General features: G+C 38.8%; 1 protein-coding gene across 2 annotated transcripts in view; it reads right to left on the minus strand.

Moving 5' to 3' along the window:
• Positions 1-13,970, minus strand: part of clec16a (C-type lectin domain containing 16A) — a 271,578-nt gene that overhangs the window by 61,868 nt on the left and 195,740 nt on the right. For both annotated transcript variants that reach the window (XM_087997666.1, XM_087997667.1), the window contains 2 exons: positions 5,879-6,030; positions 4,408-4,612 (listed from right to left, as the gene is read on the minus strand). In XM_087997666.1, coding sequence (XP_087853792.1) covers positions 4,408-4,612; positions 5,879-6,030 — 357 coding nt within the window. The remainder of the gene's footprint in view (positions 1-4,407; positions 4,613-5,878; positions 6,031-13,970) is intronic.

Genomic DNA, 13,970 nt, shown 5'->3' on the forward strand with positions numbered 1-13,970 from the left:
TTGTGAGATTTTTAACTTTGTACACCCCAGTCCAACACCGGCATCTCCAAATCAAGAATTCAGCCCAGCTTCTAAAAGTTAGTCATTTGCACTTTGCAGAATATCATACATTGTTTGATTCCATGAGACACCTCTGGGTAGAGTGGAAAAGCTAGTATTGAGATTGACAGGCAGAAGGTTAGATTAGATTAGATTGCCTATAGTGTGGAAACAGGCCCTTCGGCCCAACAAGTCCACACCGACCCTCCGAAGAGAAACCCACCCAGACCCATTTCCTTCTAACTAAAGCACCTAATGCAACGTGCAATTTAGAATTACCAATTTAGCTGACATTCACATCTTTAGACTGTGGGAGGAAACCGGAGCACCCAGAGGAAACCCACGCAGACACGAGGAGAATGTGCGAACTCCACACAGACATGCGTCACCCAAGGCTGGAATTGAACCTGGGTCCCTGGCGCTGTGAAGCAGTAGTGCTAACCACTGAGCCACCGTGCCGCCCCAGAGAGGCTATGAAGTAAAACAAAGTGGGGCCTGGATATATATACACAGAGAGAGAAGTGACCAGGTCCTAGAATTCACTACCAGAGTAAGCGGAAGATGCTGATTCACTTTTGGCTTTTATAAGGAAATTGGATAAATGTCAGAAGTGAGTAAAGTGAGTGGACTTTCTAACCCTAACCTTGTTTGGTTTAGGTTTTCCTTAAACAGAATGAAAATTTAGAAAGGAGAAAATAATGATTCATAAAACAGGGTCTTAACTAATCCGAAAGTAGAAAACGTGACATTACAGATGTGAATTTTAAAGATAAAGTCACAAAATATGACAGTGTCCATTTTGACAGTCTTAAGACAATCTGTGGAATTCTTGGAACATACAGAAAACTGCTCAAAACTTGAAGTACAGTTTCAGAACTGTCAAATCCCAGCATTTCACAGGCATTGCCAGCATAATTGAGCTAAATCAAGTGAAAGAAAAATCAAGTCAAAGCACAGTCACTCGTCTCAAAAAGAGGATCCAGACATTGAGTAAATGTGTCATTCATCTGCACCTCTCTTGTGTGGTTTATTTAGTGCATTGCTGAAACTTCATTCAGTCACCAGAATTACCTCAAAGTTGCCTGCCATGTAAATATATTTCAAACCTGGCTGTCTGGAATGGAACTGAAGTGGGGAGAGAATTTTTGTTTCTGGCAGTTAGTGGCAAAATCGCATTCCTGAATACAAGCAAGTGGACTATATATTCATTCTAAAGAATTTGCTAAAAAGCACTAATTGCGAGAACTAGAAATTTAAACTAGTTCCATTAAATTTACTCATTTCTGCCTTTTGATTATAATTAGTATTTTCAGACTATTGTTCCATCAGTTTTCCACAGAAGGTGGAGAATTGAAAGCATCTTTATAGAAGGGCAAGAGAAGTTAGAAGGCAATTGGTCAGACTCTCAAATTTTATCTGCAAATATTAGTGTTTGGTTCTAATCGAAAAGCAGGTTATCACAGTGATGAAAATCTGAAATAAAGACAGAAAATAATGGAAATACTCAGTCAGTATCTGTACAGAAATAGAATCACAAAATATCCTCCTGAGAAGGGGCAGGGAAGTGAAAATAATCTGTCAGATTGGCATCAGAGAGGTTCAATCTCTTTTTCTACCATTAAAGGAATTAAATTCTGGACAAGAAGTTGAAACTTACGAAGACCCAAGCCTCACATTCCCACTCCTTCAATTGGCCGATTTAACGACTGAGGAAACTCAAAAGCAGGTAATTAATTGGTCACTGAAAGCCAGAGATAGCCCTACTCATCTCTCATGACACTGACTTCACAATTCCTACCTTTTAAGCAGAAAAGCAAGCTATCCTGTCCCCTGCTTCTGGGCTAGACTAGACGAGCTTGTAGCTTGACACCAAAGCAGCGCTACTGCTCATAACAACTTGCTGCAGAGTAATTCAGGAGGATTTTTTTCCTAAATTCATTTTCCTAATTAAATAACATTAATACAAATTTTAATTTTTAAATTTTTTTTTAGACTTTTCTGCTGTATGCAGTTCTACTTAAACACTAATGGACATGTCAAATAGATATGACAACCAAAACTCAAATGTTTCTTAAAAATGGGTGATTGACCCTTTGTGAAATGGGTACGAAGTATTTGCTTGGAACAGAAGTTCTCTTTTCTTCGTGATTATATCAGTCTTTTATTTATTTCACTCTGTAAACGTCATCAAAACAAATGCATACAATTTCCTGTTCGACTTATTTCAACATATGTAACTTGATCTTGAATAACTAAGGATTAATTGAATTAACTGAATCACAACTGCGAATTTATGAACTGAATCCAATACTCGATATCAACATCTAGAATTCTGCTATGTTCCTTTGAAATTTAATACGGAAAGGAGCAGAACAGACATACAGGAGTGAAAATGTGTTGCTGGAAAAGCGCAGCAGGTCAGACAGCATCCAGGGAACAGGAGAATCGACGTTTCGGGCATAAGCCCTTCTTCGGGCATAAGCCCTCCACTCACTCCGTTGCAACCCCAACTCTCGACCTCTTCATAGCCAACTGCCGCCGCGATATTAACCGCCACCTGAACTCCCCCACCCCTCTCACCCACTCCAACCTCTCACCCTCAGAACGCGCAGCCCTCCACTCACTCCATTGCAACCCCAACTCTGATCTCCAGCATCTGCAGACCTCACTTTCTCCTCAAAGACATACAGGAGTGCCAAAGAATGTAGTTAAGATTAGAGTGGTGCTAGAAAAGCACAGCAGGTCTGGCAGCATCCGAGGAGCAGGAAAATTGGTGTTTCGGGCAAAAGCCCTTCAGCGTTTTCCTAATTAAGGGCTTTTGCCTGAAACGGTGCTGTGCTTTTCCAGCACCACTCTAATCTTGACTCTAATCTCCAGCATCTGCAGTACCCAATTCCGTCTTGCTAAAGAATGTATCTTATTCACAATAATACATGAAAAATTGAAAATGCATATTAAATAGGTCAAACTATTTTACAATTTTGAACTGTAATTTACAATGGCTACACAAGGAAAATGCATATTTCCCTACAGGCTTTGATCAACTATAAATTATGGTTGCACCAACAAATCTGGTTATAAACACCAAGGTGTCTACTGAAACAGTTAGGTGGATATATGTTACTTTGCAGCTCCAGTTAAGTTCCAAGGGTGGCATTGAGGATTTTTAAAATTTCCGAAGTACACGAAATTCACCTAGATACTTCCAGTTCTTGTTTGTTTGAAAATAATGTGCTCTAATCCCAACTGAATCTGAAAAAAAAAGGTTATTTGAGTATCATCCATCACTAAAATATTGTGAATTTTGACTGACCACAGGCCTGGTGCAGTGTTTTCTTTTTGACACAGGTCCACTCTGGCTGCTAATTCAGAACTACATAATTACAAACATACACTACTAGCTAGGTACAGGCAGATGAAGGTATTGTACAGTGTCTTCTCAAGTTAGATGGTACCATACTTCCTGCATAATTTTCATTCCATTGTTTCAGAACAACGCAATAATCACAAATATGTCAACACTTCCAGTGAGGCAAATGGCCATTCTGGAAAGTAGTTATGTATGGATCTGAAATGGTTAATACTTAATGGAGAGAAAATTGCCACCCATTAGGACCTGGTGAGAAAGAAAAGTAGGATATTATGGGAGGTACCCAAGTCTAGGTTCTCCCTAAATGTCTTTATAATGTAGACTCTGTCCTTATAACCTGCAAATAGTTGCAGAGGTGCACTTAACTAAATTTTGTTTCTTCCATGTCTTTTCTCATCAGAGCAGTGAGTTCCTACCTACACAAACACTGAAGCATGAAAGTCCCCTGAAGAACCGACACCACCTAGAAGAAATGGTATCATGACAACAGCTGTACCTAATAAAATAATGCTTTGGATATTAAAAGCATTCATCTTAAAATGGTCTGATATAACCTCTACAGGACTTTAAACGTAAATGATGAAAATTTTGCAGCTATTAGCTATAACCTACCTTGGGAGCTCCTGAGATGATAAACAATGCTACTTAATTTCTTTGCTATATATTTCAGCTGCTGATAACTTACAGTAGCAACAACTGTTGTGCAAAACTTTGATTAAATAGCGTTCTATTAAGTACGAGGTGAATAGATGAAGGCTTTGTGTATCGCTAAATTAATTACCTTGTTTTCTAAATTAGAAGGCCTAATTAATCTCAACCTAGACAGGAATTAATCTCTCCTGCCCTAGGTAGGAAACACAGATTATAATAGGTATCGAAGAGATTAATTCAACATTTTATGGCGAAATTGGAATTGTATTTAGTTTTATCTAATTCCAGCAGTTAAGCTGGAAATACTGGACGAACAACCTAATTAACATGCTAAGAAACTGAATTACCTGCTATTCTTTGCATCTTCATGCGTCGTGCTTGAATACGGCCTTTTGCTAATCGCTGTTTTGCGATGATGCAGCGGATGTGATCAGCAAAGATGAATGTGGCCTGGAGGATAGGGAAGGGCCTGGCATGGGGGTTGGATGCAGGTTTATGAATGATGATATTTAAAGCTCTACTGTCATCTTCCACCCCCATCACTTGCATGTCCTGTTGAAATAAAAACTGAGACAATCATTGTGCACTTTCAATTAATTTAATGTCATATTTCAACCACAACTTGAAAAGTCTTCCTTCTAGAACATCAAACATAACACTGACTTTACTGAATGTAGTGTGTCTTTCTCAAACTGACAACATTCTCAATGTTTTAAAACTACAGAAGCTTGAACTGAACTGAAAATAGATCACTCTGAATCTGGATCAACTGATTCAGGTGATCTAGCAACCAGTCATAATATTGATCCAGTATTTTTATGAAGTTCCTACTTGCAATTGAGCATACTATAGGAGACAGATCATGTAAAATGAACAAAACAGGTTTAACTGGAAATGGTTTTCTGTCAAATGGCAAGGGTTTTGGACTTCATGTCCAACATAACTCAGTGAAACTAATCAAAGGCACCAGTAAAGATCAGAAATGCACATTTCAGTCTTTCCTCTCTGTTGTTCCTCCACAGCGATGTATGATGATTTTTGGTCAAAATTACAGATGTGACAACAGTCAGGTGAAAGACCCACACAGCATCGTAACTGAACTCCAGAAGACTGCAGAGACACTGACTGAACATTTATCCTGTAACTTTAACTGCCAGCTGTTTGTCATTAAATGAAAAATGATCCCTAATCCAAGAGACTAACTTTATTCAGAATGTGTAAAAACCATATGAAATCTGAATGTAGATTCAGAAGCATGCATTTTTGGGTGGACAAGATGGAAGCGGATAAACATGTGAGAAATTTAATCAGAAATTATAACTTTGCCAAGCCTGGTAAAACAGCAAATCCTGCCTAAATTTCAATTAACACTTCAATATGTGAAGTTGGTGTTCTTGTTTCCTAAATCACCATATAAATCTAAGCATTCAGTTGCAAGTAAGATGGTATTACATTATTGCAAAGGCACAAATCCAAATTATTTGTGATTTGGAAGTGCCGGCGTTGCACTGGGATGGAGAAAGTTAAAAATCACAACACCAGGTTTTAGTCCAACAGCTTTATTTGGAAGCACTAGGTTTTGGACTGATGGTCCTTCCTCAGGTGGTTCCACACTAAACTTTTGCTATAAATTCTGTGACTTACAATCTTATACTCCACAACCACTTGATGAAGGAGCAGTCTTCCAAAAGCTTGTGCTTCCAAATAAACCTGTTGGACTATAACCTGGTGTTGTGTGATTTTTAAAATAATTTGTGAAGACACGCATTTCAATTTATTAAATTTAAGTGTTGGAATCAAAGAAGCAGAAATTCTTACCTGAAGTAAACCTGCAAATTTCACCACTCCCCAACCAAGTCGTTTACTGTCTGGTTCAACTAAACTCATCTGATAAATGTCTACAGCCAGGAATCGATGCATCTGATTGCCATCTTTAGTTACTACGGTGCAAGCAATTAAGTCACTATTGTCTGAAAAAAAAAAGAGATAACAGTATATCTCACTTGATCAATTTACATAAAAGTGAGTAGAAATTAAATCGGTTTCAAAATAACACTGATTATCTCGATGATGACAACCAAAAATATAAAAATTAATTCTTTTAATATTTTCCAGTTCGTGTTTGCTTTCCAGTTCAGTTAAAAAGAAAACTATGAGCAAAGATTGGAAGCAATTTTAAAAGAGATTGCCTGAACTATGTAGGAAAACAATAAAAATAGTTAATTCGACATAGCTTTTACTATTTTAAATGATGTATCCTGAGTTAGTATAAAGGATATGCAGTCTAAAATCTGGGATTAAAAATCAAAATGCAAAGTATAAACTCTTGCATCATCCCCATATCAAAGCATACTGTTATAACCCAGATAGATGGACTTTCATGCTGGCCAGTGAAGGAGTCAGACAAAGTTTGACTTTAAAAATAAGATGATATCGCTAACTATATACACATAAGACATACCTGGGTAGCCAATATCAGAAACAAGGCAGCTAGATTCTTCAAGTTAACGCAGAAAGAACTAGATTATTGCAAAAACAAATTTACTCAAGTAAAGATTATAACAAAAGATTTAAAATCTGCAAATATATACACCTACACTTCTTGGGAAGAAAAACAACAGAATGCCCAGCAAGTTTGGAAAAAAAAAGATTTTTTTTTAAAGAAGTTATTTGTCAAGAAACTGAAATTTAAAAGAAAAATTACAGATGATCTAAAATGCTTGCTTGTAGCCAAAGTTACTTTTCACGAAAGCCATTAACTCTCCTGCACCTTGGATGCTGCCTGACCTGCTGTGCTTTCAACTCTGATCTGCAAGACCTGCGGTCCTCAATTTCTCCAAAACCTTAGGCAAGATTGTGGATGTGGAGGTTATGATTCTAAAGTTGTTAGATTCATTCTTGAGTCCAAAAAGCTGTACAGTATCGCTTTGAAAAATGCTGTTCCTTGAGTTTTCGTGAAGCTTCACTAACAGGTGGGTCAATCAGAAAGGTCAGCATGGGAGCAAGGGAGAATTTAAAAGACAAGCAACCAAAACTCAGGGCTGTGCTCAAGGACAGAATGGAACAAACTGGTCATGCACAATGGGGTAAAAACAATGACTGCAGATGCTGGAAACCAGATTCTGGATCAGTGGTGCTGGAAGAGCACAGCAATTCAGGCAGCATCCGAGGACAGGCAAAATCGACGTTTCGGGCAAAAGCCCTTCATCAGGAATAAAGGCAGAGAGCCTGAAGCGTGGCGAGATAAGCTAGAGGAGGATGGGGGTGGAGATAGAGTAGCATAGAGTACAATAGGGAATTGGGCCCCGTGGCCCAACATTTCAACTCCCCCTCCCACTCTGCCGAGGATATGGAGGTGCTGGGCCTCCTCCACCGCCACTCCCTCACCACCAGACGCATGGAAGAAGAACGCCTCATCTTCCGCCTCGGAACACTTCAACCCCAGGGCATCAATGTGGACTTCAACAGCTTCCTCATTTCCCCTTCCCCCACCTCACCCTAGTTTCTAACCTCCAGCAACACTGTCCCCTTGACTTGTCCGGACTTGTCCGACCTGCCCAGCTCCTTTTCCACCTATCCACTCCACCCTCTCCTCCCTGACCTATCACCTTCATCTCCTCCCCCACTGACCTATTGTACTCTATGCTATTCTATCCCCACCCCCACCAGCTTATCTCTCCACGCTTCAGGCTCTCTGCCTTTATTCCTGATGAAGGGCTTTTGCCCAAAACGTTGATTTTGCCTGTCCTCGGATGCTGCCTGAATTGCTGTGCTCTTCCAGCACCACTGGTCATGCATAATGTTTGGTCTCTGCAGTAGAGAGGAGACATCATTAGTAGTGCTTACAGCATACTAAACTGAACGAATTACAGAATCACAGGAGTGCTATGGGTAGTGGCCATTCGGCCCATCATGTCTACACCAACTTCCATTTCCTAGTTCTTGATGGACACAATTCACTGCATTATTCACAGAGAAGGGAGAAAAGCTAAGAGAACTTCTTTGTACTACGATATCATAATGCAGCAGGCAAATTATTAATTTAATGAAAACATAACTTTAAATGCTTTATCATATTAGAGAAGTGTTTTCTAATTCAGTAACAGCAAAAAAAAAAGATTTTACACCACTAATGGCAACATGTATTAATATACCTATAATACAAATATGATATAGCCATAATATTGAAAAATATTCCAGTCCATCCTACAGCTCAAAATTATGAGAAGGAACACAAAGTGTCTCAATGGAAGACGATAAATGCACAGTTTCCAAATCTCTGTCTTGTTTTATTACTGTCCATGTTCAAAGAAATTTCTTTTGTAGAAGGATAAAGGAAGGTGAGAGAGTTTGGGGAAGATATCTGAAAGCATAGTCATTGTTGCTAGATTGTAGGGAGTAAGGAGAATAGAGACCAACAGAAGACATGAAATGGGGAAAAAAAACCTGGAAGGGGGCAGGAATGTGAGTCCAGAGGGAAATGTGGAACCAAGTCATGTAGTGTTTTGAGTTTCAGTTCATTTCTTAGTAATCAGATTACTATTACATTGCTCATTTAATGTATTTCCTGCTCGTAATTCCAATGTACTGGATTGAAACAGGTTTCCAAGCCAACGCATGGTGCCAGCTGTCATTTAGTGATTTTAGAAAGTTCAAGTACTAATTGCCCAAAATGTAGTCTGACGGTCAAATGCAGTACTGAGGGAGTGTTATACGCACCTGCATTGGGCAAAGGTTGTGTATGGGACTAATCTTTTCAGAAGTTATATATCAGTTTCTCACATTAAGTACATTTAAAAGGTAATTAGCTGTATAAGTGCATTAGGATAGCCAGAGCTTGTAAAAGATCCAGCTCTTCTTTCATTCAAACCCTTTTTTCATTCAATTTTACAATTATGATGGTCACCCTAATAGATACTTTGAATTGTGTCAAATACAGCAAATTAAGCATTCGTGCTGGTCATGAAAGAAAGTTCTACACGACAGTTTTGTACTAACATCCAAGAACAGACACTCATACCTCAATGGTTCCTGAATAATGTATACTGGTCTGAGTAAACATGCTGAATTTCAATAATAAAAAAGTATTTGGTTTATTGCTCATTCAATTTCACAAACAGCAGACTTTATTTTAACTTTGAGATCACCTAAATTATTGAAGAATTAGCTTTGATTTACTAAAGACTCTAATGATTCACTTAATCAAAAACAGGAAACTAAAATGGTCCTTTTATGGAAGTTTAAACTTGTTCCTAGAATACAACTGTTAAATGGGTGTGGTTTGGTATTTGGTCTTCACTTGGCTCATTCGTACATCCCTATTACAGCAATTTAAAAATAAAATCATTCATAGAATGTGGGGCTTGTTAACAGCTAGTCAATGATTTCCAAACTGACTAAAGTACAATCCAATAATTGTTATACTAACAGCATCTCACACAAGCGGGATCATTGACATATTGCCTGCTTGCCTTAGGGGCACTGGAGTCAATTTGGCACAAATGATTGCAGCCTGTGTGAACTTCAACAGTGCACCCTATGGGAAGTACAAAATCAGTAACAGCAACATCTGAAATTCTGATCCTGAAGACGTATTCACAACACCAGTAGTTACTGGCAGATTCAGAAGAATATTAAATGATGAGTGCTCACAGTATCGCTGTCACTACTAATACAAAACTGGAGCTGTGATGCTATTTCTACTACGAATCACAGCTAAGCACTAAAAGTATTTTGACTGGTGTAATGTACATGGATAAAGTGTAAAAGTATGATATTATATCAGGGTTGAACACAGAATGCATACACAAACATTTTTCACAAATAAAAAACTATGTAATGTAAATAAACTGCACAGATTTTCAAAATTACAAATTTAATTGACTTTAGATCTTCATAGTATGGAGTTCTTTCACATTTTTCACCAATAACTGAAACCCAAAGTACACTGAACAAAAAATGGACATGAATGGAATAGGTCAGTCGTATACATGGAAAGATAATAATACAAGTTGATGTTGCTATTATTGGTGGAATCCTGCACAGAAGCAGTTGAAATCAAGTCTGAAAGTAGATTATATGGTTTCCCCACTGGAGGTAGAATATTAACTGGCAGTTTCAGAAGGAGTGGGCCATCAGCTTAAAAACTCTAGTTTTGGGCTTTACGTTTTTTTAAAACAGCAAGTAATCAAACAGCTTTTAAAGCAAAGTTAAGAAACCTCATCAGTTACTTATCCTGCCAGACAGGAAGTAAGGTAAAACCCACAAAGTGTGGATGCTTTACTGGTTTTGAGGGCTTCTTAACAGTAGTAGTTCTACATATTCTTGCACCAGCAGTGTTTGCCGTCCACCCACAGAGAGTGGGTTCACGTAAAACAGAAAAAGCTAATAATAGAAACTCAATACTACTAACTGGAAATGTCTAGAATTATAGTCACTCATGCAGAATTGGAAATAATGGAAATTTTAAAAATGAAGAACACTGATTTGTTCCGGATGATTTTTTGTGGCTTTCTCATTGGTCAATGATGCAATTGGAGTACAATGGCTATTTAATCTTTTCTACAGAAGTAAGTATGTGGACTTGCGCAATGAATTTCAGCATTTTATATTCAATAGAAAGACTGCTTTAACTTCTATTTTTCTCCCCTAAGTCCCGAATTCATAAAAACTTCAAATAAAGATGATTAGTTAATCAAAGAGCAAAGAAACTGATAATGTCATTTCTTTTGTAATTCATTGAGTGGTAATTGGTTAACAATCCAAAGATAGATAACATTTTTAGTCTAAGTTACTACGTCATGCAGTCATGTAGCGAAATACCTAATAAGGTGAGCTGTAAAACATTCTATTAAGGGCATAGGATTAAAAAAATGGCAAAGAAAAATCGACACACACAAATGTGACTTTCAATGCATTCAGAAGATATAAAAAGTTAAATAAACATCACAGACTCGAGAGAGAGAATGGTGAAGCAGACTACGAGAAGAATTAAAGTGAAAAATGTAAAACAAAAGCAATAATAAAGTAAAGCATGAAACCGAAGGATGGAGAAGCTAAACACGACAGTAGAAAACTACATCAGTATCAGAACAGTAAATTGGTTATCAGACAGGAGTAATGATTCCTTAAGAGTTCAACCGCTCTTGTCATAGTTAAATTATGGGAGTACCACTTGGAAGTATTCACTGGTAAAGTGGTATGTCACCCATCATAGAGGTTCAACTGAAGTTGATTTGTTTGATATCACTTGTAGGGAGGTCCTTGGGTGATCAGCAGAATTGCAAAGATTTGCTTCCTCTCTAAAGTTACAATAATTATCAAGTGCACATTTATGGAGAACAACTGACTCAGAAAAGACCAGATCTGAATAATTCTATAACAGACATGATGCAGAAGTCACCTACCAAGTCAAAGGAACTGAAGGTTTAGTTCAAACTGAAAAAAGCCAAATTCATGACTCATTATTAGAAGCAAGCAACACTGAAATCAACATAGTTCCATTTACAACTGATCTCAGGAGGTTTGAAGGTGAGAAGGAGGAGGAAGTCTTTGGTTGTGATGACTGAGGGATGAGTAGGCTGTGATCTGTTAACTGGTCAGCAAAAGGTTGTGGATGAAAGGAAGTGTATGCTGTCAAGAGCCTGCTATTTTAAAAATTCCAGTGAAGTCATGAAGATTCAAGAACTCAAAACTGAAAATAACCTGGAAGTGCAAGAATATAGATACATGGGTCAACAAATCACTTCAACAGGACAGAAATGGATAAGGTGGCCTATTTTAGCTAATCGAAAATAAACAAATGCTTTTCAAATTTTTCAGCAGAAGAGATGGTCATTTGGTCTATCTGGTGTATAGGTAAAATGAAAATAACTATGCTGCCTAACCTAAAATTTCCAGCTCTTTATTTGTAAACTTTCAGGGTACAGCATATCCAACAACTTATTAAATGTACCATCCATACAGTGAGTTCCAAACCCTGAAATGACATTCTCAAAGTTTTTCCTAATCGTTCGACCAATTATTTGAATTATGCATCTCTAATTATTCAAAGTTTGTGCGAAGATTTGTAGCTCGGGTGCTCGTTGCTGTGGTTCTGTTCGCCGAGCTGGAAGTTTTTGTTGCAAACGTTTCGTCCCCTGGCTAGGCGACATCATCAGTGCTTGGGAGCCTCCTGCGAAGCGCTTCTTTGATGTTTCCTCCGGTGTTTATAGTGGTCTGTCCCTGCCGCTTCCGGTTGTCAGTTTCAGCTGTCCGCTGTAGTGGTTGGTATATTGGGTCCAGGTCGATGTGTTTGTTGATGGAGTTTGTGGATGAATGTCATGCCTCTAGGAATTCCCTGGCTGTTCTCTGTCTGGCTTGCCCTATGATAGTAGTGTTGTCCCAGTCGAATTCATGTTGCTTGTTGTCTGCGTGTGTGGATACTAAGGATAGCTGGTCGTGTCGTTTCGTGGCTAGTTGATGTTCATGGATACGGATTGTTAGCTGTCTTCCTGTTTGTCCTATATAGTGTTTAGTGCAGTCCTTGCATGGTATTTTGTACACTACATTCGTCTTGCTCATGTTGGGTATCGGGTCCTTCGTTCTGGTGAGTTGTTGTCTGAGCGTGGCTGTTGGTTTGTGTGCCGTTCTGAGTCCTAGGGGTCGCAGTAGTCTGGCTGTCAGTTCTGAGATGCTCCTGATGTATGGTAGTGTGGCTAGTCCTTTTGGTTGTGGTATGTCCTTGTTCCGTGGTCTTTCTCTTAGGCATCTGTTGATGAAGTTGCGCGGGTATCCGTTTTTGGCGAATACCTTGTATAGGTGTTCCTTTTCTTCTTTTTGCAGTTCTGGTGTACACCTATACACCTATACAAGAGGAACATTTACTACCTAGCCGTCTAAGTTCTTGATTCTGGATTTCATATGTAGCATGCATGGAATTATTACATGAGGAGAGAGTGAGGTCTGCAGATGCTGGAGATCAGAGCTGAAAATGTGTTGCTGGAAAAGCGCAGCAGGTCAGGCAGCATCCAGGGAACAGGAGAATCGACGTTTCGGGCATAAGCCCTTCTTCAGGAAGGGCTAATGCCCGAAACGTCGATTCTCCTGTTCCCTGGATGCTGCCTGACCTGCTGCGCTTTTCCAGCAACACATTTTCAGCTCTGGAATTATTACTTATAAAGGAAAGCAGTTTGGTCACATTGAATTAGCACACAGCAAGAGATGGTTACTGAAGACAGCCAGTGTACCCTTTATCTTGTCCAAGCATGCTGACAGAGAACCATTCTAATAGACAGCATATCACTGGGCAATTATAACTGATGGCTCACACATCAATCAATAACTAATTAATATTTAACAAAGCAAGATGATGCAGCTCCCCCCTCCCCCCATTAGTATATCAGAATGGTAGAGCCTTGAAACACTCATTGTGTCAACGTGAATGTCAATTCTAAAATTACAAACTGAAAACCGCCCTTTAAAATAATGACTGGGTGCAGCATGTTTGGTTGTACAATATTAAACTCAAATACTGGTGGGTACAGGAATGCCCCGGTACTAAAGTGTGGCAATAATTTGAGTGAAGATCGTCACATAGAAAGCAGGTGAATCAAAAAGAGTGAACCATTTTAGGCTGCAGTTAATGCCTACCCATTAACATACTACTTCTTCTTGGCAACCTGCCATGTGTAGAATTCCTTGAATGCAAAGTTTTCCGTTAGCTCTGAATCCCCGAGGCTATTTTTTAAAGAAAAGATCTCTGCTAGGTCTCAGTAATCATTCCGATTTGTACACCCTGAAGGCGGGTCAGGACGTTTTCCTCTTACTGATGCTATACATTTCACATTCAAGACAGGCCAGAACAGCCACGACGCATTAATGTTCAAAGTACTATTAGTTCATTGAGCACTATGTTGAAATTAATGCTACT

Source organism: Chiloscyllium plagiosum, unplaced genomic scaffold (genome assembly GCF_037043375.1).
Source record: "Chiloscyllium plagiosum isolate Xiang-an unplaced genomic scaffold, Cpla_swu_hap1 HiC_scaffold_20, whole genome shotgun sequence".
NCBI classification, from domain to species: Eukaryota; Metazoa; Chordata; class Chondrichthyes; order Orectolobiformes; family Hemiscylliidae; genus Chiloscyllium; species Chiloscyllium plagiosum.